The 26,761-nt window shown below is 45.9% G+C and overlaps 1 protein-coding gene across 1 annotated transcript in view; it reads left to right on the top strand.

The window, feature by feature from the left end:
- Positions 1 to 3,450: 3,450 nt before the first annotated feature.
- LOC138367146 (nascent polypeptide-associated complex subunit alpha, muscle-specific form-like) overlaps positions 3,451 to 26,761 on the top strand; it is a 104,375-nt gene continuing 81,064 nt past the window's right edge. The window contains exons 1-2 of the mRNA XM_069328550.1: positions 3,451 to 3,526; positions 8,041 to 8,386. Of these exons, the coding sequence (XP_069184651.1) occupies positions 3,451 to 3,526; positions 8,041 to 8,386 (422 nt within the window). The remainder of the gene's footprint in view (positions 3,527 to 8,040; positions 8,387 to 26,761) is intronic.

Here is a 26,761-nt window from a genome sequence, read left to right as displayed (position 1 = left end):
ATTTATTTTCCATGTATTGATGATTGATTTATATACCATATATATGTCTATGTTCATTCAGTGAATAATCATTTGTGAGTACAGTGAATTATTGCGTTATCGCCCACGAGAGAAAGTACTGAAAACTCCAGTGTTAATATTTCATAATATATTGTTGGATAAATAACAATGTGAAGCCATTACAGTGAATCATTATAGCATTGATTGTAGAAAAGACTGTTTGAGCCTGAGTACAGTGTAACTGAGTAATACGGTTTATTTGTGTCAATATCGAGTGTGCGAGTTTCTAGTAATATTGGAAATTTTAAAGAAACAGCGCGCGTGAATCTAGAAAACAAGCCAAGTTCGCGCGGAGAGGCCATTGCAATCAGCTGTTCTTGACACTTGATGAGGAGGGGAGAGTGTTGCCCTCTAGTGATCGCATAATATCCGTGGGAATTACCGGCCGAGTCAGGATCAGTTGATTTATAGATTATTGTGTGGCTTTGTGACATCTTTCATACATTTTAAGTAAAATACAAAACTATCTTTGTGTTTTTATCATCCCCTCCATTGATCTTGTGGCTATACTATACCTGTAAGCGTAGAGTGATAACAATAAGTACCTGCCTGATTCCTGATCTTTGAGTGTGACCTTGCCAAGGCTACCACTGAATACACCAGTCCACTGATGGTGTTATTGGCCACCTTAAACACCAATTGGCGACCTTGTGGTTTACCGTAGAGCCCTATTGTTGGGGAGGGCACACGACAGTCGAGGTGAACGAGTCGTGTTCTCACTCTTTCTTAATAAGAGGCCGTTAAGATTGACTGGGAGACTCTCCTGGCGTGCAGTGGCGCCGTGAGGATCGAGGGAAGACCCGCAGGGCTACGGTGAGTTACCTTGAGCATAACTATTGCTTACCCCAGAGTAAGGGTAGAGAATAATAGAGAGGTGGAAACCCCCAACGTTGGCGACCTTGCCAGGATTTCAATCGGAGTAAAGGTTGCAGTGGTACTTGGCAGTGGTGTTAGAGATCAGGTGCAGGTTAACACTCGTAGCACAAGATGGAGGATGATAAAGTAGCGAGGTTTATTGACTCTAGAGACGAACAGGTGCTGGAAGAGTGCACCAAGGCACAGTTACAGGCTATAGCGAATCATTTTGGAATAAAGCTGAAATCTGCCCGAGTTGGTGAAAGAAGACTAGAGATAATGGCTCAGCTAAAGGCTCGAGACGAAGCTTTGGGGGGGGAACGGCCCCAAACACCTGCCAGTGAGGGTGAACACTTGAGTATTGGTGGAAGCAGCAGGGGATCCAGCGGCAGCAGGCACAGCATTAAGCTGGAAATAATGAAGCTGCAGCTAGAGGCACAGCAGCGCAGAGAAGAGCGAGAAGCAGAGGCTCAGCAGCGCAGAGAAGAGCGAGAAGCACAGATGAAGCGTGAGGAGCGAGAAGCAGAAGCGCAGCTGAGGAGAGAAGAGGCACAACAGCGCAAGGAAGAACAGGAACGAGAAGCACAGCTGCGCCGGGAAGAGCAAGAACGAGAAGCACAGCTACGCAGGGAAGAACGAGAGCAAGAAGTTAGGCTGAGACAAATGGAAATAGAAGCCAACCAGGAGGTGGAGCTGAAGCGAGCTGAACTGGGACTAGGTGCCCCTGCCCCGCCACAGGAAGACCGACGAGTGAGGGAACGAGACCTGCCGGTCTTTGTGCCTAGTGAAGCCGAAAGTTTCTTCGATCACTTTGAGAGAGTTGCTGCTATGAAGAGGTGGCCGAGGGCGGAGTGGGCGGAGTTGGTCCAAGGGAGGCTCACAGGGGAAGCTCGCCAAGCCTTCACTATGCTCGACTTCCAAGAATGCACTAACTACGATGCGGTAAAACGAGCTGTGCTCCGTTCCTTTAAGCTCACGCCAGAGTGTTACAGAAAGAGGTTTAGAGAATGTACCCGGTTGCCAGGAAAATCGTATGCGGAGACGGCGAGGGACATTGAAAGAAAGCTCCTTAAGTGGCTGGACTCTGAAGAAGCAAGGTCGGTCGAAGAGGTCAAGGAACTAATGGCCATGGAAAAGTTTATGTCCGTGCTCTCTCCTGAGATCAGGATGAGGGTAAAGGAGGCGGACATAAAGGACCTGAGGGCCGCAGCCGACCGGGCCGACATGCTAGAAGAAGCCCTACGCCCACGCCGAGAGGGACAGAACCGACCACCCGCATACGTCGGAAACGATCGGAGTTATAGAAGGACGGATGGATGGAGGACAGGGACGAGTTCTCCCAAGTCCCATTTCTCAAGTTGGAACACCCGAGGGACAAAAGGTGTTGTAGAGCCGATAGGGGAGAACCAAGCTGAGAGCTCGGGAACTGTTACTGCAGGGAAAGAAACGACAAGTGAGGCGGGAAAGACACAGGGTGTGACGGTCTCTGGAGGCAGTGCTAAGACGAGCGGTGGTGGATGGTCTCCGCCGAGGGGCCGCTGCTACAACTGCGGAATACCCGGACACGTCGCGCGGGAATGCAGACGCCCTAAGCAGCGAGGACACGTTGCTTTAGTGATGTTCGAGGACCAGAGGGCCGAGGGAGTGCGGGATGAACCCGTGCTAAATGGGGAGAAGAAAGTTCACCCGTTTATGTGTCAAGGAACCGTAAGGATGGGGGTCGCAGACCCCATCCCCGTGAAGATCTTAAGAGACACCGGGGCTGACTTTACCCTGGTAAGTGAAACCCTGTTCCCCGAGGGTTACAAGAGCACCAGTGTGGGGGTGGCAAGTGTGACCACTGTGGGAGGCCCAGTGAGGATGCCCCTACACCAGGTAACTTTAAGTTCCGATTATGGCTGCCAGACCCTAGAGGTGGGAGTCTGTACATCAATGCCCAAGATGGAGGCACAGGTCATCTTGGGGAATGACGCGTGTGGAGGATATGTCCTCCCGCATCTCGTGAAGGGCGAAAAGTGCACAGAACAATACAAGAAGACAGGAGGAGAGTTGAACGCCTGTGGGGACGAGAAGGGAATCGCACTGGTGGCGATCCCAGTTTGTACGGCGACACCGAGACAACGCGAAGAACCAGGAGGTTGTGGATCTGATGGGGCTGAGGAGTCGACTGACAGCCTGGGAACAGATCACCTCTACGTAGGACCCAGAGAACGAGTGGAGGGCGAAAGTAGCCCGAATGGTAAGTTGCAGGTGACACTCACCGGTTCTCCAGGGGTAAACCGCACTCGTCTCGGAGAGTTACAACAGGGGGAGGTCCCCGAATTGGTTAGTAAGGCCGAAGGAGGACGTGTGGGTCCTGAAAAGGCTTACTTTCCATTTATCTATATTATATGTGCCATGCTATTCATGATGAAGGAACGATGGACACCAGGAGCGACCGTGGGAGCGGTGAATAAATATGTCCAGAAGTTCAAAGAACGTCTCACTCGAGCGGAGAAACTGGCTAGGAAACTCCTGAAGAAGGCGCAACGTAAGATGTCGGAGTGGTGCGACAGGAGAGCTGCGCAGAGGGATTTTCGGGCCGGATCACAAGTAATAGTTGTGCTGCCAGGTAAAGGTAGAGTGACCAGGTCGCGGTTCAAGAGACCATACCGAGTGCTGCGACGGTTGGGTCCAGTGTCGTACGAGATTGGGAAGCCGGATGGACCCCGGAAGAAACAGGTGTGTCGCATGGACCGCCTGAGACCTTTCTTCATTGTGGAAGGAAGAGCCGACAAGCAGGACGGAACGATGTCCCGAGAAACCCAGCGGAAGACGGGTCTGTGTGTACCGAGGAAACGAGAACTCCCGGAGGAGGAAAGTAAGTGGTCCAGGGCGGACGGCACCAGTCTCACCCGCACTGAGAGTCTGACAAGGATCAAGGTCAAGCACATCAAGGGGAAGGACGACGTAGTAGCGGACGCCCTATCCCGCATACACTAACGAGACATGACTCTTATTTTAAGGGGAGGGGTATGTGACGGAGTTCCCCCCCCCTTATAATTCTCCCATGCCTGCAGTAAGAGTCATGTCTACTTTTCCCAAGCGTTCTCTACGTTGCAGGCTACAATTTGATATATGGGAGAGAGTGAAGTGTTCTCGGGGACCCGAGAAATTTGTGAAATAGTAATGTTTTGGCCTGTGGTTTAGGCCCTTTAGGGAGCCAAGATGGCGCTGGCCTCTCTGATCTCCCGCCAAAACCGTGTGACGTCAGTGGCACCGGATTGGTCACCGACAGCAATGTGGCACCGGGAGCCAATGAAAACTTCCCGTAGTAAAAGTGACGTCACGAAGGAAGGGGGTCCGGCCAGCGCGCCGGGCTGGCGCCAGCAGTCATACACGACACGTCATAGAGGTCGGACGTGCGACGAGTGGTCCTGTCTGTCGGACAGCTGTTTCCCACTACCGTGGATTTACGCGTCATCGGAAGTTTGCCAGTACTCTGAGAAGTCTTCCCTAGTTCATGTGTTGAACCAGAAGAGGGAATTGACGGTTATTTGAGCAACAAGTGCTCCAGTCAGGTACTGTGCCAGTAGCAGTGAAGCCGTGCAGTGACGTATGTTGATGTCTGTGGCAATTCACCAGTTCGTGACAGCGTAGTGGCTGACAGAGCCACTGGGTAGCTGAGGAAGAGAGGACTATTTGGGGAAACCGAACGACTGTAGCTGAGACGTAGGCGACAGCCGTTGCTGGGAGAAGACGACGGCCAGGAGACCGACTCCAACCTTCAAGAAGTCAAGGAGGAGGACGGACCTGCAGTGAGGAGGCACGGAGACGACGCGCTAAACGGTGGGACGACGAGAGGCTCTGGTAGGACACGACGACGTGTAGTGTGGGGGCGTTCCCGACACGAGGACCAGGAGCTACATCTCGACTCTCATCGGAGGATAGGGTGAAGTAGGTGTTTCTAGTTCCCTCCCCATTCCCCTTTAGTTAGCTATATTATTTGGCTATATTATCTAGCCTGAAGATTTTATATGTCGTGAGCAAGTCTCACCCATGTCACGGTAAAGCACCAGTGTGCTAGACAGTACTATCAAGAGTACTTGTAATATTCATGTTGATTATTGGGGTGTACAGGCACCAGGAACCAGTGATAAATTTACTGTGTTGTGTATATCTTTCTGTAGATTTTGATATGAGCATATAGTGGTGAATTATATATAATATTATGCCAGTATTTGGAGGTTAGGCTATGTGCCCAGAAACTATTTATTTTCCATGTATTGATGATTGATTTATATACCATATATATGTCTATGTTCATTCAGTGAATAATCATTTGTGAGTACAGTGAATTATTGCGTTATCGCCCACGAGAGAAAGTACTGAAAACTCCAGTGTTAATATTTCATAATATATTGTTGGATAAATAACAATGTGAAGCCATTACAGTGAATCATTATAGCATTGATTGTAGAAAAGACTGTTTGAGCCTGAGTACAGTGTAACTGAGTAATACGGTTTATTTGTGCCAATATCGAGTGTGCGAGTTTCTAGTAATATTGGAAATTTTAAAGAAACAGCGCGCCTGAATCTAGAAAACAAGCCAAGTTCGCGCGGAGAGGCCATTGCAATCAGCTGTTCTTGACACTTGATGAGGAGGGGAGAGTGTTGCCCTCTAGTGATCGCATAATATCCGTGGGAATTACCGGCCGAGTCAGGATCAGTTGATTTATAGATTATTGTGTGGCTTTGTGACATCTTTCATACATTTTAAGTAAAATACAAAACTATCTTTGTGTTTTTATCATCCCCTCCATTGATCTTGTGGCTATACTATACCTGTAAGCGTAGAGTGATAACAATAAGTACCTGCCTGATTCCTGATCTTTGAGTGTGACCTTGCCAAGGCTACCACTGAATACACCAGTCCACTGATGGTGTTATTGGCCACCTTAAACACCAATTGGCGAACTTGTGGTTTACCGTAGAGCCCTATTGTTGGGGAGGGCACACGACAGTCGAGGTGAACGAGTCGTGTTCTCACTCTTTCTTAATAAGAGGCCGTTAAGATTGACTGGGAGACTCTCCTGGCGTGCAGTGGCGCCGTGAGGATCGAGGGAAGACCCGCAGGGCTACGGTGAGTTACCTTGAGCATAACTATTGCTTACCCCAGAGTAAGGGTAGAGAATAATAGAGAGGTGGAAACCCCCAACAATATATATATATATATATATATATATATATATATATATATAAATATATATATATATATATATATATATATAAATATATATATTTATATATATATATATATATATATATGGCCGGGAGACTCCCATGTGTGTCCACGCCACCCACCCACCCAATGTATACCCACATATTGTGTAGTGGGTGTGTAACACCCAGGACCTCCCCCCCCCCCCCCCTTAGAGTTCACACCCAGGGAAGCCTTCTTCAAGAGGTCATCTGGGCTGACCTCTTGAAGAAGGCTTCCCTGGGTGTGAACTCTAAGGGGGGGGGGAGGTCCTGGGTGTTGTCATCCCCGACGTGTTAAGATCATCAGCCGTGAAACTTGCGCATGCATCTAAGATCGCTGGTCACCCTGGCGTCTTTAAGACCTATATGAGAGCTAAAACTTTATTCTATTTTCCTAGGATGTTATCTTATATCACTAAGTTTGTCAGATCGTGTCCGAATTGTCAAAGGAGAAAAGGTACCCCTAAGGTACAGGCGCCACTACACGAGTTCCCTGACATTTTTGAGCCTTTAGATCGAGTTGGAGCGGATTTGATTGATTTACATAGTAGTCATTCTGGTAATCGCTACGTGTTGGTGCTAGTGGACCATCTGTCCCGGTTCACTACCTTGGTTGCTCTTCCTCGTAAGGACCCCCAGACGGTTGCAGACGCTTTCTTAAGTAAATTTGTCACTGTGTTTGGACCACCTAAAGTATTAGTATCTGACAGAGGTCAAGCGTTCGTTGGTAACACTTTTAAAGAGGTTTGTAAAATTTTAGAAACTACAACAGCCCTCACGACTGCTTACCATCCGCAAGCAAACGGTATGACTGAAAGAACCAATCGTACAATTAAGGATATGCTAGCAATTCTTGCAGAGAAAGATGCTGCCACCTGGGACGAACAACTCCCCTATGTTCAACTAGCCTTGAACACTGCCATTCATTAGTCAATTAACACACAACCACTGCTGTTTTTCACGGGGCGCTCATGTAACTTCCCATCAGGTCTGCTTAACAGACACGAGGTTGTGTACGGTGAGGATTATCCTTCAGAAATCCTCTCTAAAATGCGAAATGCTTGGAGGATTGCTGCTGAGGCTTCTAAGACAGCGAGGAGCCGGTATGCGCACTATTATGATAAGAAGGTTCAACCGTTGACACTTAGAGAGGGAAGCTTGGTTATGAGGTTAAATGAAAAGACTCCTGCCAATCAAAGTAGGAAGCTAGCACCTAGATGGCGTGGACCATATAGAGTAATTAAGAAGCTTGGACCAGTTAATTTTCTGATCAGGGGAATCTTTGATGACCAGGGGGACACAACTATTCATGTCAACAAATTAAAGTGTTACGTTGCCAGGGAGGAACTGGAACTGCCTTCAGCGATTCCCATTCCTGACCCTTCTGAGTTGACTGACCCAGCTGGGCGTGCCCAGGATGGAGAGGAGGACCTTCTGTCAACTCTCATTGGCACCCAGGTTCAGCCTTGTCACCCTATGTTAACGAGGTCACGGGCGAGGCAGGGAGAGTTTCAGTAAGCTGTCTCGTTCCTTAGTAGTTGTTTTTTTTATCAGAGTTTTTAAACTGGCAATTGTTTTGAGATTTTGTCATGGTTGTATTCAGAGAACATGCCTTACCTACCCTTGGGCTGTACCCTGTCACCAAAGCCCAGGGGAGAGTCCTTGCTTCCGCCAGTCGGAGAGTTATTCTGTCTTCCCCAGGTCTGCTTGTCCACACCGCTCTGTCCCCGGTACCAGCTACTCGTGAACCAACATTGAGGCCAGAGAGGTCACCCCTCTGGTACATTGGTGAGGGGGTTACGTTACACCTCACCCCCTTCCAACACTCCCGGTAACCCCACCACTTGGTTACCTGGGACGGTGATAATGACACCATTCACCCAGCCGACACCTCCCACCACACGAGGTTGTCCAAGCCAGAGTTCCTGCCAGCAGAGCACAGCTGTCCAGATGTCAACGTACCATGGTGGGCCCCAGTCTTGCAGTTCATCATCAGAGGCACCCACCTGCCTGCTGCGACACACCGTGCAGACACACCGGAAGTGGAGGCGCGAGGTCAACAAGCGGGTATGCCAGCAGCAGTCACCTACCAGTTCCCCCTCGACCTTGGGGATGCCACATCACTGACTCCACCAAGATGCGCAACGAGGCGGTCACATTCCAACGGCACCTCCCTACTGAGTGTGCTTGACTCGCCAATAGGGTGCACGTTTCGCACCATCGGCCCAAGGTCAGGCACATTAGGGCATGCGCGATAAGGCGTACCGGCTCAGTAGAATGTGACACAAGCAACGCCTGTACAGTGATGGGTCCCAGGAGCTGAAGTCGGGATCCACCTGGCCTGCCGCCACGCCACCCACGCCCCAACACCTGCACCTGCTCACTTCTATTTGGCAAGACATCGTCGACGTCACACTCTCTGCCCTGCTGTCACGACTCCTGCTATGTAGCTGCTGTCACTCATCATCGACCGTCAGCTTCAAGCAACTGGAGGTGAGATGTGCCTCCATACATCTCTCCTAACACCGTTCACTTGTGACCGGCCAAGTCCCCGGCCGCTGTCACTTGCCGCTGCTCTTCACACCACCACCACCTTCGAGCAGTTTGATAGCTTGACGAGGAGTCTGTCACCAGTAGACTCGCTCTGTCACCAGACGTACCCCCAGAGCTGTTACAAGAAGATCTCAGGGTATATGCAGGCATCATCGACGGGTAGACGCTGGACCAACATCAGGTCTCCAGCATCGCCACCAACATCACGTCTCCAACATCGGGACCTCCAACATCGTCACCAACATCAGGTCTCCAACATCAGGTCTCCAACATCGGGTCTCCGACATCACCACCAACATCGGGTCTCCAACATCAGGCCACCTCGCAAGAGTATAACGGATGCACGATAGAAAACGCGTATATAAACACGAACATTAATGTGTCAAGATTTACGAATGATGGTTCAGAGAAATGACTCTATTATTAACGGTGTCAAATAGTTTTGTCTAATTGGGTTAAAAGTGTAACATTTATGGGGATGTAAAGTAACTAGGCCTAGAAAAAGTGGTCCTAGACAGTGTTCTTAGCTAGATGACTTCGGTCTCTAGCACAAACTTTATCTTGGAATTTATTACTATTTTATTTCATGTATGTATCTATGTGATAAGTCTGTCCTGGTGATGAGTGTCCAGGTTTCCTGTTTGGTACCAGTGTATGGGTACATATTTTTTTTTTATTATTATTTGCATGCCTTTTTATTTCATTAAAATGTTGTAATGTTAAGTAATGTTTCTGTTGTGGTAAGAGGTAGTCTTACTTTCAGTGTGTGCAGGGTGCATAGAGATTGACCCTGGCACTATTGTCTTGTGCGGTATATGGATTGGCCCACAAGTGTTCTGTTAACGTACGGTTCTATTGATGAGTTTTCATGTCAGTTGTTGTTGTATTTTTTACCATGTTTTATAACTTGTATAACTCATACGTTTGGCTGTGGGTCATGAGGTACCCAGCAGATGTTTGGGGTATGCCCACTTAGGTATAATGTTTCCTGTTATTTTTTTAATTAGTTAGATTTAAATGTTAGAGTAGGAGTATTACATATATATTTTTTTTTTTTCATGTTACTCATCATTGTATTTTGTATGTTTTGTTCTTCAGTACTTCTGAGGAAGACTTGCTAGCCTGTCTAGTGTGCAGGCAGGATTTGTTATTGTTTTATAGTAGTCTTTATTGCCATATATTGTACCTCAGGGTTGTATTATGTAGCCTTGTGTCATTACTTGCATTTTGACATTATATTACTTTTAGTTACTTGTAATTTTCCTGTTCCATTAAAAAAATTGTTTTAATTTTTTTTTATGTCATGCTAGTTTTAAGGCGATTTTTTGTTTTGGCCTTCCAGCCTTCTGAGGGAGCCTTGCTGGACTGCCTTGGTGCAGTCGGGATTTGTTTTTTTTTTCATTGATATACCTTATTGTCATATTAGGATATCGGAATGGTATCATGTGTATCATCATATCGTTGCTTGTACTTGTGCCAAGGTATTTTTTTTGGTACTTTTGTTTCTTTCATTGTACATTTATGTGTTGTTCTTACTGAAGTGTAACTGTATATTGTACTTGGCATCATGTTAATTTAGTTAGATTACTTTTATCATTATGTCACTGGCAATTTTGTTTTCTTTTTAGGGTTAGTTGTGGTATTTTGGATGAGTTAGGATAAGACAAAATTGGGCTTAATTATCATACACCCGATTTTGTCTTAACTCCGGGGAAAGGGAGTTGTAACACCCAGGACCTCCCCCCCGCTTAGAGTTCACACCCAGGGAAGCCTTCTTCAAGAGGTCAGTCCAGATGACCTCCGGTTTATCTTGTATATTGATTAAAAATTCCTGGGTTAGTCTTAGTCAGCATAGTTTCAAGTATGTAATATTTCAGGCAAGGGCATTAGACTCCAGTCTCTTATGTGTAAACATCCCTGGTTCTCCCCCTTTTGGCCAGGTCAGAGGTCAGTCACATGTAATTAATAACTCCTCTCTTGAAGAGTGTAGGGTTAATGTCAAACAAGCTTTTTGAAATATTTCTTGAGTGTTTGTACACTCTTGGTGGGTAGCAACAGCAGATCTCCCCCTCCCCTTGTGCGGGTTGTATATAGAGGTCCTTTAGGGACTTAGGGAACTCAGAGTGCGGTACACCGGGATCGAGAGCGGGTCTGTGAAGAACATCTCAGCCAGGGAGAGACAGAGGTCTTAAGGTAATGTGTGTGATCTCTGAGTTTTTGTTCCATGTCCAAATTTCTTAACTTTTTGCCAATGTTAGAGTAGGATTTATAAGTGGTGATTGACATAATTTTGGTCTTTAATAAATCATGTTAAATTTCCCATCTGTGTCAATTGTTGAATCCTCTTAGCCTTTTGGATATAGTGGCTGACAACCGTTTTCATAATTAATGACAGTCATAGAACGTACTCTCCAAGTCAAGCAATGTTTCTTGCCTCGTTGCTTGATATAGTCTCAATGGTCAAAGGCAGATGGTGGCAGCGTATTTAATCCTTGTGTTAGCATTTCCTTATTGGCAGTGTATCTTTTGGTTCCGGTGTAACCATCATATGTCAGCTCACATTACCGTGTTTCATAACAGTGTTATCAAGTGCAACCGATGGGGAAGTGTTACTCAGGATAAGTAGTGTTTACATTATTAGTTTTAGTGTTCCATTATAGTGGTGTTCCATCATTGTAGTGGTACATTTTAGTGGCGGTGTTACACAAGAGCGGTGTTACAGGTGTATACCCACACTTTGTATAGGGGTGGTATATGTATTACCACTCATCTGAGTAGTAAGTGCCACGGCCAGCTGATCATCCCCCCAGCCTCCAACCGCCGCCCACCCTCCAGTCTCCACCCGCCGTCCTCAGCGCCCGCCCATGTCGCAGCTCTCAACAGATAGCCAGGCTTCTCCAAGCCAAGATGAGCCATCAAGCTCATCTTGATGAGCCAAGACATCTACCGTAGACACGGTAGATGTCAGACGTGTGACAGGGTATGCTATATCCGGTTGAGGGAGGAAAATGTGCGCATTCATTACCACAACGGAGCTAGGTGTTTGGGTTCTGAGCGCCCTCCCAGGGTGAACACCAATCAACAGCCCACACCGCCTGTAAGGCAAAACACCTCCCAGGCCTTCATTCCCACAGAAAATTTATTAGAAGCTATCAAAGCAACATCGGCCAGAACCTTGCAGCACATCCCTAAAGCAGCCCGCCCCCATGTAGCAGCCAAATTATCTGCCCTCCTGAGAAAGGTCAACGACTCTCCTGGAACGACTCAAGCATGGCACAACCTCCTAATGTTTGGCAACATATGTCTAGCCACCCCTGCAAGGAGAGACAAAACCTTAGCTGCCTCAGTCATCAAAGCTATAAATGATTTTCCCAGGGAGGACAACCAGGTGCGCCTTCCCACTCGCGCGAGAAACACCCACGGCAGGAAGAGCAACACTGGCATATCCGAGACATCAAAAATCAGAACATCAGTCACCAAGAAAATAGAAGAAGGAAACACTATTGGCGCAATACGAGTCATCACCAGTGAGGACTCAATTGCCGACAGAGATGCCGCAACAGCTCAAGCCCTAAGGGAGAAACACCCACCCAGGGCTCTGCGTGAGGACGACATTGTACAAGTGGGGGCTACCGGAGCAGAACCTCTATGGGTAGCTGAATCTGTGGTCCATAAAGCAGCCATGTCCTTCCCTACAGGATCAGCAGGTGGGTTCACAGGACTAAAACCCAACCACCTCAAGCAAATGCTCAACCCTGCACTGGGTGACATTGCAAAGAACCTCTTGGTGGAACTAACCAGATTCACCAACACATGTCTAGCTGGCAACATACCAGCGTCCATAAGACCTATCTTTTTTGGAGCATCTCTCTGTGCTCTAAAGAAAAAGGATGGAGGGATCAGGCCAATAGCTGTGGGCAATTCTCTCCGGCGTCTCGTCGCAAAGGCAGCTGCAAGAACAGTTAGTGATGCAGCGGCCAACATGCTGAAGCCAAAACAGCTCGGGTTTGGCATTCCACAAGGGTGTGAGGCGGCAGCCCATGCAACTCGAGCCTTCATCGCCAACATCACAGACGAAAAGGCCCTTATCAAGCTAGATTTCAAAAATGCCTTCAATTTGGTGCGGAGGGATGCTGTACTCCGTGCGGTTCATAGTCATTTCCCTTCCCTCTACCCTTTTGTACATTCATGCTACAGTATGGATCTTAAGCTACTTTTTGGCGAACATGAAATTGACTCGCAAGAAGGCGTCAAACAGTGTGACCCCCTTGCTCCTCTCCTTTTCTGCTTAGTCATCAAACAAGTCACAGAGGTCCTGTCCAGCGAGCGTAACATCTGGTTCTTGGATGATTCTTCCCTTTAACTTACAAAATATTATACCCATTGTTTCGTGTTCTGTCTTGTGTTGAAAGTTTGCTTTCACCTCATCCAAAACTGTTGTAACATACCACCTCACTCAAATGCAGGTATAAAATCAAAGCTGTTTAAATATTGTTTGCTCGTTATAGTTGTGTGTGTGTAAACTAAAGTCTTTGAAAATGTAATAAGTTATTACGAAACGCACTCAAGTGTCGCGTCAGACTAGAAATAAGATTGAATTTTGGAGAATTGATTTTTCAATTACCATCAACAGTGAAAAGAACCTTAAGAAATATTGAGAAAATTCGTGTTAGAATTAATAATCTTATTTTTTCGGTCATATTCAATAATATATGTCTACAGGAAAGACTGCTACCTAAATATACTAATATTATATATATATATATATATATATATATATATATATATATATATATATATATATATATATTAGTATATTTTGGTAGCAGTCTTTCCTGTAGACATATATTATTAAATATGACCGAAAAAGTAAGATTAATAATTCTAACACGAATTTTCTCAATCTTTCGTACATTATGCTTCACTGTTGGAGGTAAATCAAAAATCACTTCTCCAAAATTCATTTTTATTTCTAGTCTGACGCGACACGGGCGCGTTTCGTAAAACTTATTACATTTTCAAAGACTTCACAAATACACAACTGATTAGAACTTGCGTTTCCCTGATTTTATATCTACATTTGAGTGAGGTGGGAAGGGTGATGTGGCATTACATTTGAGTGAGGTGGGAAGGATGATGTGGCATTAACACAAGACAGAACACTAGAGGATATTAATAGGGTATTAAAAGTATCAACACAAGACAGAACAGAAACAATGGGTATTGAATAGAAGTGTTTGTAGAAAGCCTATTGGTCCATATTTCTTGATGCTTCTATATTGGAGCGGAGTCTTGAGGTGGGTAGAATATAGTTGTGCAATAATTGGCTGTTGATTGCTGGTGTTGACTTCTTGATGTGTAGTGCCTCGCAAACGTCAAGCCGCCTGCTATCGCTGTATCTATCGATGATTTCTGTGTTGTTTGCTAGGATTTCTCTGGCGATGGTTTGGTTATGGGAAGAGATTATATGTTCCTTAATGGAGCCCTGTTGTTTATGCATCGTTAAACGCCTAGAAAGAGATGTTGTTGTCTTATCTATATACTGGGTTTTTTGGAGCTTACAGTCCCCAAGTGGGCATTTGAAGGCATAGACGACGTTAGTCTCTTTTAAAGCGTTCTGTTTCGTGTCTGGAGAGTTTCTCATGAGTAGGCTGGCCGTTTTTCTGGTTTTATAGTAAATCGTCAGTTGTATCCTCTGATTTTTGTCTGTAGGGATAACGTTTCTATTAACAATATCTTTCAGGACCCTTTCCTCTGTTTTATGAGCTGTGGAAAAGAAGTTCCTGTAAAATAGTCTAATAGGGGGTATAGGTGTTGTGTTAGTTGTCTCTTCGGAGGTTGCATGGCTTTTCACTTTCCTTCTTATGATGTCTTCGATGAAACCATTGGAGAAGCCGTTATTGACTAGAACCTGCCTTACCCTACAGAGTTCTATATATATATATATATATATATATATATATATATATATATATATATATATATATATATATATATATATATATATATATATATATATATATATATATATATATATAGAGGGGGGTACCACCACTGGTGCAATTATAGGGACCCACAGCCTCAGAGAAGGGAACACAGAGCACTCAGGGAAAAACTTGACATTTAACTCTGAATACGAAAGAGTGTTCACTTCTCCTACCACCCCTTTTTTTTTATTATGATGTACACTTTATTATGCTAGGTTATACAGTTACATATCTGATTTTATACAAAAAATGAACATTAAGAGGACACAAGAAAAAGTTCGCTTCCTAGAGGCTGTAGATTTCCTCGAACTCCTCCGACGCCGGGCAGGAACCAAGGATGCAGCGGGCATTTCCCCTCTGGATCGCGACACTGAGGCGCTGAAAGAGAAAACTTGCTGCTCTAGGGTCTCTTGTGGTGTCAATGAGCTTGGAACCAAGATCCTTAAGAAACCTTCTTGCACTCTCACCCCATGGGCGTAGGGTCTCAGACCCTATTGGAACGAAGTTGTACCTTTGATCTAATTGCCTGTACTTGACTGACTTTTGTTTTTCTCTGTGTGTCGCTGCGGCTCCTGCCGTGCCGGCAGAGAGGGTGATGTATGTCGTTGCCAGGGTGGATACGCAAGTATAGTCCCATGCTAACTGCCTGCCACCCTTCCACGGACGCAGTGTGATTCCGTCTGGTCGGCCGGCAAAGCTAACAGAGTCACGGTTCAGTAGGTTGCGGGGCTCTCTCTCCGCTGGACACTGAGCAGAGGCAAGGCTTCTTTTAATGATGTCGTTGACTTCGTCGTGTCTAGTGTGCCAACCACCCGATTGCAGGCCATGCAATCCATATTCGTCAGCATCTGCCTCGCCGCAAATACACCTGTGAACAGTGTGGATAGGGGCAGCAAGGCGGAGAGCGACTGCAATACGGAGCTCCTGCGGATCAAGACGTGTGCCTGTCGCAGACATAGGGACTGCTAGAAGGAAGTCCCCTGCATGGGGAGCCTGCACAGCTGTGAGGCGTGCACGATCACTGGGGGTTGTTGCTGCCTCCAGCAAAGCTGTGGCTTCTTTGTCTACAATGGGGCTGTCCCAACTGGATTGTTTCTTGGCTTTCGGCATGGCTGGTCTGAGTGCTGGGTCTGTCATGGCACCCCATTTCGTGTCGCATTCCGTGTAGTGGGGGTCCTGTATCCCCGCTACATCACTCAGGGTGTCAGGTAGAATTTCCTTAACCAGGTCATCTGATCAGGAGGAAGACAGGAAGGCTGGGACAGCAATTTGGGTGGCGGTGCGGACACCCAAGCCACCGAGCCTGACAGGAAGAGTGGCTTGTTTCCACTGGCATTCGTTGAGGGAGAGGTTAACAACTTTTTCCAGCATGGTCTTCAGTAGGAGGTCATACTCGTCAAGCTTTGGGTTGTTGTAAGATGGGGCGCACCTCAGAAAGTAGGTTAGCCTCGGAAGGGATAGGCATTTGGTGAGGAGATAAAAAGCATCGTGGGCATCGATGTCACCTATTCTGTCTTCCATCCTCCTAAGGTCTGCGATTTTCTTGTCGAGGATCTCCTCAATGGCGTTAGACCCGAGGGGAGCTCCAAGGAGGGTGCTGTTCTCGGCCCTAATGACATGGGCTCCAGGCAAGGCAGACCTTATTCTAGCTACGATGTCTGGGTTGAGGCGACTACTTCACACTTGGAAGGGTTCAGGACGAGACCCAGGCTTACTTCTTGCTCCCTTATTTTCCTGATATCTGACAAGAGGTGGTCTACGGTGCCAGCTATAGTGCCATCATCCAAAAACCAGATGTTGAACTCGCTGGACAAGCTTTCGGTGATTTCTTTTAAGACTAAGCAGAAAAGAAGGGGAGCAAGAGGATCACCTTGCTGAACACCTTCACATGATCTGATTTCATGTTCACCAAAGAGCAGTTTTGACTCACCACTGTAGCAGGATAGTATGAACGGGTAGAGGGGCCGGAAATGGCGATGTACGGCACAAAGTACTGCATCTCTTCTTACCATGTTAAAGGCATTCTTAAAGTCCAGTTTGAGCAGGGCCTTTTCGTCAGAAATGTTTGTGATGTATGCTCGTGCTGCATGGGCAGCCGCTTCACAGCCTTGGGGGATTCCAAATCCTAGCTGGATTGGTTTCAGCAATTCAGCCGCTTGCTGGCTGACAACCCTCGTAGCAGCCTTGGCAATCAGGCGTCGGAGAGTGTTGCCAACAGCGATTGGCCTGATTCCTTCGTCCTTCTTTTTGAGAGCACAGAGGGAGGCACCAAAAAAGAGAGGCCTGATATATATATATATATATATATATATATATATATATATATATATATATATATATATATATATATATATATATATATATATATATATATATATATATATATATATATATATATATATATATATATATATGTCGTACCTAGTAGCCAGAACGCACTTCTCAGCCTACTATGCAAGGCCCAATTTGCCTAATAAGCCAAGTTTTCATGAATTAATGTTTTTTCGACTACCTAACCTACCTAACCTGACCTAACCTAACTTTTTTGGCTACCTAACCTAACCTAACCTATAAAGATAGGTTAGGTTAGGTTAGGTAGGGTTGGTTAGGTTCGGTCATATAACTACGTTAATTTTAACTCCAATAAAAAAAATTGACCTCATACATAATGAAATGGGTAGCTTTATCATTTCATAAGAAAAAAATTAGAGAAAATATATTAATTCATGAAAACTTGGCTTATTAGGCAAATCGGGCCTTGCATAGTAGGCTGAGAAGTGCGTTCTGGCTACTAGGTACGACATATATATATATATATATATATATATATATATGTCGTACCTAATAGCCAGAACGCACTTCTCAGCCTACTATTCAAGGCCCGATTTGCCTAATAAGCCAAGTTTTCATGAATTAATGTTTTTTCGTCTACCTAACCTACCTAACCTAACCTAACCTAGCTTTTTTTGGCTACCTAACCTAACCTTACCTATAAATATAGGTTAGGTTAGGTTAGGTAGGGTTGGTTAGGTTCGGTCAAATATCTACGTTAATTTTAACTCCAATAAAAAAAAATTGACCTCATACATAGAGAAAAGGGTTGCTTTATCATTTCATAAGAAAAAAATTATAGTAAATATATTAATTCAGGAAAACTTGGCTTATTAGGCAAATCGGGCCTTGAATAGTAGGCTGAGAAGTGAGTTCTGGCTATTAGGTACGACATATATATATATATATATATATATATATATATATATATATATATATATATATATATATATATATATATATATAAATATATATATATATATATATATATATATATATATATATATATATATATATATATATATATATATATATATATATATATATGTCGTACCTAGTAGCCAGAATGCACTTCTAGGCCTACTATTCAAGGCCCGATTTGCCTAATAAGCCAAGTTTTCCTGAATTAATATATTTTCTCTAATTTTTTTCTTATGAAATGATAAAGCTACCCATTTCATTATGTATGAGGTGAATTTTTTTTTTATTGGAGTTAAAATTAACGTAGATATATGACCGAACCTAACCAACCCTACCTATCCTAACCTAACCTATCTTTATAGGTTAGGTTAGGTTAGGTAGCCGAAAAAGTTAGGTTAGGTTAGGTTAGGTAGGTTAGGTAGTCGAAAAACAATTAATTCATGAAAACGTGGCTTATTAGGCAAATTGGGCCTTGCATAGTAGGCTGAGAAGTGCGTTCTGGCTACTAGGTACGACATATATATATATATATATATATATATATATATATATATATATATATATATATATATATATATATATATATATATATATATATATATATATATAATACATATATATACATATATATATATATACATATATATATGTATATATGTCGTACCTAGTAGCCAGAACGCACTCCTCAGCCTACTATGCAAGGCCCGATTTGCCTAGTAGGCTGATATATATATATATATATATATATATATATATATATATATATATATTGTTGGGGTTCTCACCTCTCTATTATTCTCTACCCTTACTCTGGGGTGAGCAATAGTTACGCTCAAGGTAACTCACCGTAGCCCTGCGGGTCTTCCCTCGATCCTCACGGCGCCACTGCACGCCAGGAGAGTCTCCCAGTCAATCTTAACGGCCTCTTATTAAGAAAGAGTGAGAACACGACTCGTTCACCTCGACTGTCGTGTGCCCTCCCCAACAATAGGGCTCTACGGTTAAACACAAGATCGCCAACTGGTGTTTAAGGTGGCCAGTAACACCCTCAGTGGACTGGTGTATTCAGTGGTAGCCTTGGCAAGGTCACACTCAAAGATCAGGAATCAGGCAGGTACTTATTGTTATCACTCTATGCTTACAGGTATAGTATAGCCACAAGATCAATGGAGGGGATGATAAAAACACAAAGATAGTTTTGTATTTTACTTAAAATGTATGAAAGATGTCACAAAGCCACACAATAATCTATAAATCAACTGATCCTGACTCGGCCGGTAATTCCCACGGATATTATGCGATCACTAGAGGGCAACACTCTCCCCTCCTCATCAAGTGTCAAGAACAGCTGATTGCAATGGCCTCTCCGCGCGAACTTGGCTTGTTTTCTAGATTCACGCGCGCTGTTTCTTTAAAATTCTCAATATTACTAGAAACTCGCACACTCGATATTGGCACAAATAAACCGTATTACTCAGTTACACTGTACTCAGGCTTAAACCGTCTTTTCTACAATCAATTCTACAATGATTCACTGTAATGGTCTTACACTGTTATTTATCCAACAATATATTATGAAATATTAACACGGGAGTTTTCAGTACTTTCTCTCGTGGGCGATAACGCAATAATTCACTGTACTCACAAATGATTATTCACTGAATGAACATAGACATATATATGGTATATAAATCAATCATCAATACATGGAAAATAAATAGTTTCTGGGCACCTAGCCTAACCTCCAAATACTGGCATAATCTTATATATAATTTACCACTATATGTTCATATCAAAAATCTATAGAAAGATATACACAACACAGTAAATTTATCACTGGTTCCTGGTGCCTGTACACACCAATAATCAACATGAATGTTACAAGTACTCTTGATAGTACTGTCTAGCACACTGGTGCTTTACCGTGACATAGGTGAGACTTGCTCACGACATATAAAATCTTCAGGCTAGATAATATAGCCAAATAATATAGCTAACTAAAGGGGAATGGGGAGGGAACTAGAACCACCTACTTCACCCTATCCTCCGATGAAAGTCGAGATGTAGCTCCTGGTCCTCGTGTCGGGAACGCCCCCACACTACACGTCGTCGTGTCCTACCAGAGCCTCTCGTCGTCCCACCGTTTAGCGCGTCGTCTCCGTGCCCTCTTCACTGCAGGTCCGTCCTCCTTCTTGACTTCTTGAAGGTTGGAGTCGGTCTCCTGGCCGTCGTCTTCTCCCAGCAACGGCTGTCGCCTACGTCTCAGCTACAGTCGTTCGGTTTCCCCAAATAGTCCTCTCTTCCTCAGCTACCCAGTGGCTCTGTCAGCCACTACGCTGTCACGAACTGGTGAATTGCCACAGACGTCAACATACGTCACTGCACGGCTTCACTGCTACTGGCACAGTACCTGACTGGAGCACTTGTTGCTCAAATAACCGTCAATTCCCTCTTCTGGTTCAACACATGAACTAGGGAAGACTTCTCAGAGTACTGGCGGACTTCAGGTGACGCGTAAATCCACGGTAGTGGGAAACAGCTGTCCGACAGACAGGACCACTCGTCGCACGTCCGACCTCTATGACGTGTCGTGTATGACTGATGGCGCCAGCCCGGCGCGCTGGCCGGACCCCTTTCCTTCGTGACGTCACTTTTACTATGGGAGGTTTTCATTGGCTCCCGGTGCCACACTGCTGTCGGTGACCAATCCGGTGCCACTGACGTCACACGGTTTTGGCGGGAGATCAGAGAGGTAAGCGCCATCTTGGCTCCCTAAAGGGCCTAAACCACAGGCCAAAATATTACTATTTCACAAATTTCTCGGCTCTCCGAGAACACTTCACTCTCTCCCATATATCAAATTGTAGCCTGCAACGTAGAGAACGCTTGGGAAAAGTAGACATGACTCTTACTGCAGGCGTGGGAGAAATATAAGGGGGGGAACTCCGTCACATACCCCTCCCCTTAAAATAAGAGTCATGTCTGGTTAGTGCATGCGGGATAGGGCGTCCGCTACTGCGTCGTCCTTCCCCTTGATGTGCTTGACCTTGATCCTTGTTCGACTCTCAGTGCGGGTGAGACTGGTGCCGTCCGCCCTGGACCACTTACTTTCCTCCTCCGGGAGTTCTCGGTCCCTCGGTACACTCAGACCCGTCTTCCGCTGGGTTTCTCGGGTATTCGTTCCGTCCTGCTTGGCGGCTCTTCCTTCCACATTGAAGAGAGGTCTCAGCCGGCCTGCGTGACACACCTGTTTCTTCCGGGGTCCATCCGGCTTCCCAATCTCGTACGACACTGAACCCAACCGTCGCAGCACTCGGTATGGTCTCTTGAACCGCGACCTGGTCACTCTACCTTTACCTGGCAGCACCATCATTACTTTGGATCCGGCCTGAAAATCCCTCTGCGCAGCTCTCCTGTCGTACCACTTCGACATCTTACGTTGCGCCTTCTTCAGGAGTTTCCTAGCCAGTCCCTTCGCTCTAGTGAGACGTTCTTTGAACTTCTGGACATATTTATTCACCGTTCCCACGGTCGCTCCTAGTGTCCATCGTTCCTTCATCATGAATAGCATGGCATATATAATATAGATAAATGGGAAGTAAGCCTTCTCAGGACCCACACGTCCTCCTTCGGCCTTACTAACCAATTCGGGGAACTCCTGCTGTAACTCTCCGAGACGAGTGCGGTTTACCCCTGGAGAACTGGTGAGTGTCACCTGCAACTCACCATTCGGGCTACTCTCGCCCTCCACTCGTTCTCTGGGTCCTACGTAGAGGCGATCTGTTCCCAGGCTGTCAGTCGACTCCTCAGCCCCATCAGATCCACAACCTCCTGGTTCTTCGCGTTGTCTCGGTGTCTCAGTACAAACTGGGATCGCCACCGGTGCGATTCCCTTCTCGTCCCCACAGACGTTCAACTCTTCGCCTGTCTCCTTGTTTTGTTCTGGGCACTCTTCGCCTTTCACGAGATGCGGAAGGACATACCCTCCACACGCGTCATTCCCCAAGATGACCTGTGCCTCCATCTTGGGCATTGATGTACAGACTCCCACCACTAGGGTCTGGCAGCCATATTCGGAATTTAAAGTTACCTGGTGTAGGGGCATCCTCACTGGGCCTCCCACAGTGGCCACACTAGCCACCCCCACACTGGTACTTTCGTAACCCTCGGGGAACAGGGTTTCACTTACCAGGGTAAAGTCAGCCCCGGTGTCTCTTATCATCTTCACTGGGATGGGGTCTGCGACCCCCATCCTTACGGTTCCTTGACACATGAATGGGTGAACTTTCTTCTCCCCATTTAGCACGGGTTCATCCCGCACTCCCTCGGCCCTCTGGTCCTCGAACATCACTAAAGCAACATGTCCCCGCTGCTTAGGGCGTCTGCATTCCCGCGCGACGTGTCCGGGTATTCCGCAGTTGTAGCAGCGGCCCCTCGGCGGAGACCATCCGCCACCGCTCGTCTTAGCACTGCCTCCAGAGACAGTCACACCCTGTGTCTTTCCCGCCTCACTTGTCGTTTCTTTCCCTGCAGTAACAGTTCCCGAGCTCTCAGCTTGGTTCTCCTCTATCGGCTCTACAACACCTTTTGTTCCTCGGGTGTTCCAACTTGAGAAATGGGATTTGGGAGAACTCGCTCCTGTCCTCCATCCATCCGTCCTTCTATAACTCCGATCGTTTCCGACGTATGCGGGTGGTCGGTTCTGTCCCTCTCGGCGTGGGCGTAGGGCTTCCTCTAGCATGTCGGCCCGGTCGGCTGCGGCCCTCAGGTTCTTTATGTCCGCCTCCTTTATCCTCATCCTGATCTCAGGAGAGAGCACGGACATAAACTTTTCCATGGCCATTAGTTCCTTGACCTCTTCGACCGACCTTGCTTCTTCAGAGTCCAGCCACTTAAGGAGCTTTCTTTCAATGTCCCTCGCCGTCTCCGCATACGATTTTCCTGGCAACCGGGTACATTCTCTAAACCTCTTTCTGTAACACTCTGGCGTGAGCTTAAAGGAACGGAGCACAGCTCGTTTTACCGCATCGTAGTTAGTGCATTCTTGGAAGTCGAGCATGGTGAAGGCTTGGCGAGCTTCCCCTGTGAGCCTCCCTTGGACCAACTCCGCCCACTCCGCCCTCGGCCACCTCTTCATAGCAGCAACTCTCTCAAAGTGATCGAAGAAACTTTCGGCTTCACTAGGCACAAAGACCGGCAGGTCTCGTTCCCTCACTCGTCGGTCTTCCTGTGGCGGGGCAGGGGCACCTAGTCCCAGTTCAGCTCGCTTCAGCTCCACCTCCTGGTTGGCTTCTATTTCCATTTGTCTCAGCCTAACTTCTTGCTCTCGTTCTTCCCTGCGTAGCTGTGCTTCTCGTTCTTGTTCTTCCTTGCGCTGTTGTGCCTCTTCTCTCGTCAGCTGCGCTTCTGCTTCTCGCTCCTCACGCTTCATCTGTGCTTCTCGCTCTTCACGCTTCATCTGTGCTTCTCGCTCTTCACGCTTCATCTGTGCTTCTCGCTCTTGCTCTTCCCGGCGCAGCTGTGCTTCTCGCTCTTCTTTGCGCTGCTGTGCCTCTGCTTCTCGCTCTTCTTTGCGCTGCTGTGCCTCTCGCTCTTCCTTGCGCTGCTGTGCTTCTAGCTGCAGCTTCATTATTTCCAGCTTAATGCTGTGCCTGCTGCCGCTGGATCCCCTGCTGCTTCCACCAATACTCAGGTGTTCACCCTCACTGGCAGGTGTTTGGGGCCGTTCCTCCCCCAAAGCTTCGTCTCGAGCCTTGAGCTGAGCCATTATTTCTAGTCTTCTTTCACCAACTCTGGCAGATTTCAGCTTTATTCCAAAATGATTCGCTATAGCCTGTAACTGTGCCTTGGTGCACTCTTCCAGCACCTGTTCGTCTCTAGAGTCAATAAACCTCGCTACTTTATCATCCTCCATCTTGTGCTACGAGTGTTAACCTGCACCTGATCTCTAACACCACTGCCAAGTACCACTGCAACCTTTACTCCGATCTATAGATCCTGGCGAGGTCGCCAATGTTGGGGTTCTCACCTCTCTATTATTCTCTACCCTTACTCTGGGGTGAGCAATAGTTACGCTCAAGGTAACTCACCGTAGCCCTGCGGGTCTTCCCTCGATCCTCACGGCGCCACTGCACGCCAGGAGAGTCTCCCAGTCAATCTTAACGGCCTCTTATTAAGAAAGAGTGAGAACACGACTCGTTCACCTCGACTGTCGTGTGCCCTCCCCAACAATAGGGCTCTACGGTTAAACACAAGATCGCCAACTGGTGTTTAAGGTGGCCAGTAACACCCTCAGTGGACTGGTGTATTCAGTGGTAGCCTTGGCAAGGTCACACTCAAAGATCAGGAATCAGGCAGGTACTTATTGTTATCACTCTATGCTTACAGGTATAGTATAGCCACAAGATCAATGGAGGGGATGATAAAAACACAAAGATAGTTTTGTATTTTACTTAAAATGTATGAAAGATGTCACAAAGCCACACAATAATCTATAAATCAACTGATCCTGACTCGGCCGGTAATTCCCACGGATATTATGCGATCACTAGAGGGCAACACTCTCCCCTCCTCATCAAGTGTCAAGAACAGCTGATTGCAATGGCCTCTCCGCGCGAACTTGGCTTGTTTTCTAGATTCACGCGCGCTGTTTCTTTAAAATTCTCAATATTACTAGAAACTCGCACACTCGATATTGGCACAAATAAACCGTATTACTCAGTTACACTGTACTCAGGCTTAAACCGTCTTTTCTACAATCAATTCTACAATGATTCACTGTAATGGTCTTACACTGTTATTTATCCAACAATATATTATGAAATATTAACACGGGAGTTTTCAGTACTTTCTCTCGTGGGCGATAACGCAATAATTCACTGTACTCACAAATGATTATTCACTGAATGAACATAGACATATATATGGTATATAAATCAATCATCAATACATGGAAAATAAATAGTTTCTGGGCACCTAGCCTAACCTCCAAATACTGGCATAATCTTATATATAATTTACCACTATATGTTCATATCAAAAATCTATAGAAAGATATACACAACACAGTAAATTTATCACTGGTTCCTGGTGCCTGTACACACCAATAATCAACATGAATGTTACAAGTACTCTTGATAGTACTGTCTAGCACACTGGTGCTTTACCGTGACATAGGTGAGACTTGCTCATGACATATAAAATCTTCAGGCTAGATAATATAGCCAAATAATATAGCTAACTAAAGGGGAATGGGGAGGGAACTAGAACCACCTACTTCACCCTATCCTCCGATGAAAGTCGAGATGTAGCTCCTGGTCCTCGTGTCGGGAACGCCCCCACACTACACGTCGTCGTGTCCTACCAGAGCCTCTCGTCGTCCCACCGTTTAGCGCGTCGTCTCCGTGCCCTCTTCACTGCAGGTCCGTCCTCCTTCTTGACTTCTTGAAGGTTGGAGTCGGTCTCCTGGCCGTCGTCTTCTCCCAGCAACGGCTGTCGCCTACGTCTCAGCTACAGTCGTTCGGTTTCCCCAAATAGTCCTCTCTTCCTCAGCTACCCAGTGGCTCTGTCAGCCACTACGCTGTCACGAACTGGTGAATTGCCACAGACGTCAACATACGTCACTGCACGGCTTCACTGCTACTGGCACAGTACCTGACTGGAGCACTTGTTGCTCAAATAACCGTCAATTCCCTCTTCTGGTTCAACACATGAACTAGGGAAGACTTCTCAGAGTACTGGCGGACTTCAGGTGACGCGTAAATCCACGGTAGTGGGAAACAGCTGTCAGACAGACAGGACCACTCGTCGCACGTCCGACCTCTATGACGTGTCGTGTATGACTGATGGCGCCAGCCCGGCGCGCTGGCCGGACCCCTTTCCTTCGTGACGTCACTTTTACTATGGGAGGTTTTCATTGGCTCCCGGTGCCACACTGCTGTCGGTGACCAATCCGGTGCCACTGACGTCACACGGTTTTGGCGGGAGATCAGAGAGGTAAGCGCCATCTTGGCTCCCTAAAGGGCCTAAACCACAGGCCAAAATATTACTATTTCACAAATTTCTCGGCTCTCCGAGAACACTTCACTCTCTCCCATATATCAAATTGTAGCCTGCAACGTAGAGAACGCTTGGGAAAAGTAGACATGACTCTTACTGCAGGCGTGGGAGAAATATAAGGGGGGGAACTCCGTCACAATATATATATATATATATATATATATATATATATATGTATATATGTCGTACCTAGTAGCCAGAACGCACTCCTCAGCCTACTATGCAAGGCCCGATTTGCCTAATAAGCCAAGTTTTCCTGAATTAATATATTTTCTCTAATTTTTTTCTGATGAAATGATAAAGCTACCCATTTCATTATGTATAAGGTCACTTTTTTTTATTGGAGTTAAAATTAACGTAGATATATGACCGAACCTAACCAACCCTACCTAACCTAACCTAACCTATCCTTTTAGGTTAGGTAGCCGAAAAAGTTAGGTTAGGTTAGGTTAGGTAGGTTAGGTAGTAGAAAAACAATTAATTCATGAAAACTTGGCTTACTAGGCAAATCGGGCCTTGCATAGTAGGCTGAGAAGTGCGTTCTGGCTACTAGGTACGACATATATATATATATATATATATATATATATATATATATATATATATATATATATATATATATATATATATATATATATATATATGTCGTACCTAGTTGCCAGAACGCACTTCTCAGCCTACTATAGAAGGCCCAATTTGCCTAATAAGCCAAGTTTTCATGAATTATTTGTTTTTCGGCTACCTAACCTACCTAA

This window comes from Procambarus clarkii, chromosome 21 (genome assembly GCF_040958095.1).
Source record: "Procambarus clarkii isolate CNS0578487 chromosome 21, FALCON_Pclarkii_2.0, whole genome shotgun sequence".
NCBI classification, from domain to species: Eukaryota; Metazoa; Arthropoda; class Malacostraca; order Decapoda; family Cambaridae; genus Procambarus; species Procambarus clarkii.
The sequence above is the reverse complement of the archived record's forward strand: the minus strand, read 5'-3'. Positions and strand labels throughout refer to the sequence as shown.